This window comes from Apteryx rowi, unplaced genomic scaffold (genome assembly GCF_003343035.1).
Source record: "Apteryx rowi isolate R43461 unplaced genomic scaffold, aptRow1 scaffold_33, whole genome shotgun sequence".
In the NCBI taxonomy this organism is placed as follows: Eukaryota; Metazoa; Chordata; class Aves; order Apterygiformes; family Apterygidae; genus Apteryx; species Apteryx rowi.
This window is the reverse complement of record NW_020449752.1, coordinates 4,415,961-4,417,044: the sequence shown is the minus strand read 5'-3', so window position 1 is coordinate 4,417,044 and position 1,084 is coordinate 4,415,961. Positions and strand designations below refer to the sequence as shown.

General features: G+C 69.3%; 1 protein-coding gene across 1 annotated transcript; it reads right to left on the bottom strand.

The window, feature by feature from the left end:
• Window positions 1–24: 24 nt before the first annotated feature.
• SPA17 (sperm autoantigenic protein 17) lies at window positions 25–981 on the bottom strand. Its single transcript, XM_026071713.1, has 2 exons — window positions 796–981; window positions 25–168 (listed from the first exon to the last, which is right to left on the bottom strand). The coding sequence occupies exons 1-2, from the start codon at window positions 979–981 to the stop codon at window positions 25–27; spliced, it is 330 nt and encodes a 109-aa protein (XP_025927498.1).
• Between the last annotated feature and the right edge of the window lie 103 nt (window positions 982–1,084).

Below are 1,084 nucleotides of genomic sequence, written 5' to 3'. Positions count from 1 at the left end.
GGTGTCCGGCGAGCTGGAGGAGGCTCAAGCCCAGCTGTCCCGCGGTTCGGCCTCCCGGCGGGCCCGGAAGCTCCTGTAGGCAGCCTGGATTGTGGCGGCGGCTTCTTCGCGCCTCTTTTCCAAGGTTTCTTCCCGGAGCCGGAGCTCCGGCGGTGCCTCCTGCTCCTCCTGGATAGCAGGGGGAAAAGAGCCGGGGTGAAAAGAGCCCCCCGGGTGGGGGCGGAAAAAGGAGGGGGGGTGTTTTCCTGCTGCCCCCCATGGATGCCACCTCCCCCCCCCCCGGACCCGGGATGGGCAGGCTCTGCAGGCCTGACGCCATGTGAGATGGGCACCATGGGGCAGGCCTGATTCCCCCTGGGATGGGCAGGCTCTGCAGGCCTGACGCCATGTGAGATGGGCACCATTGGACAGGTCAAATACCACATGGGATGGGCACACTCCACAGGCCTGACGCCATGTGAGATGGGCACCATGGTGCAGGCCTGATCCCCCCTGGGATGGGCACACTCTGCAGGCCTGACGCCATGTGTGATGGGCACCATGGGGCAGGCCTGATCCCCCTTGAGATGGGCACACTCTGCAGGCCTGACGCCATGTGTGATGGGCACCATGGGGCAGGCCTGACACCCCCTCCGTCATGGGCACATTCTGCAGGCCTGATGCCATGTGAGATGGGCACCACGGGGCAGGCCTGACACCCCCCAGGCATGGGCACATTCTGCAGGCCTGACGCCATGTGAGATGGGCACCAGGATGGGGGCGCGGAGCAGCCCCAGGGCAGGGGGTTGCAGGTGCCGGCAGAGGGGGGATGCAGCCGGGCCACTCACGCTCTCGYTCCTCGAGCAGCGCCCGGAAGTGCTCGGCGGCGAAGCCCACCACATCGCGAGGCTGGGCCCGCAGCACCTCCCGCGCCAGCCCTTCCAGCAGGTTCCTGAAGCCGGCGGGCACCCGCAGGTGGGTGTTGGAGAAGGGGACGGCCATGGCCCGCCTCGCCTGCGGGGACAGAGCCGCGGCCCGCCGCGGTTGCGGCGCCGGGACTCGAACCCGCGACACGCCGAGCGGGGCCGGGAGGGGAGGGGCGGGG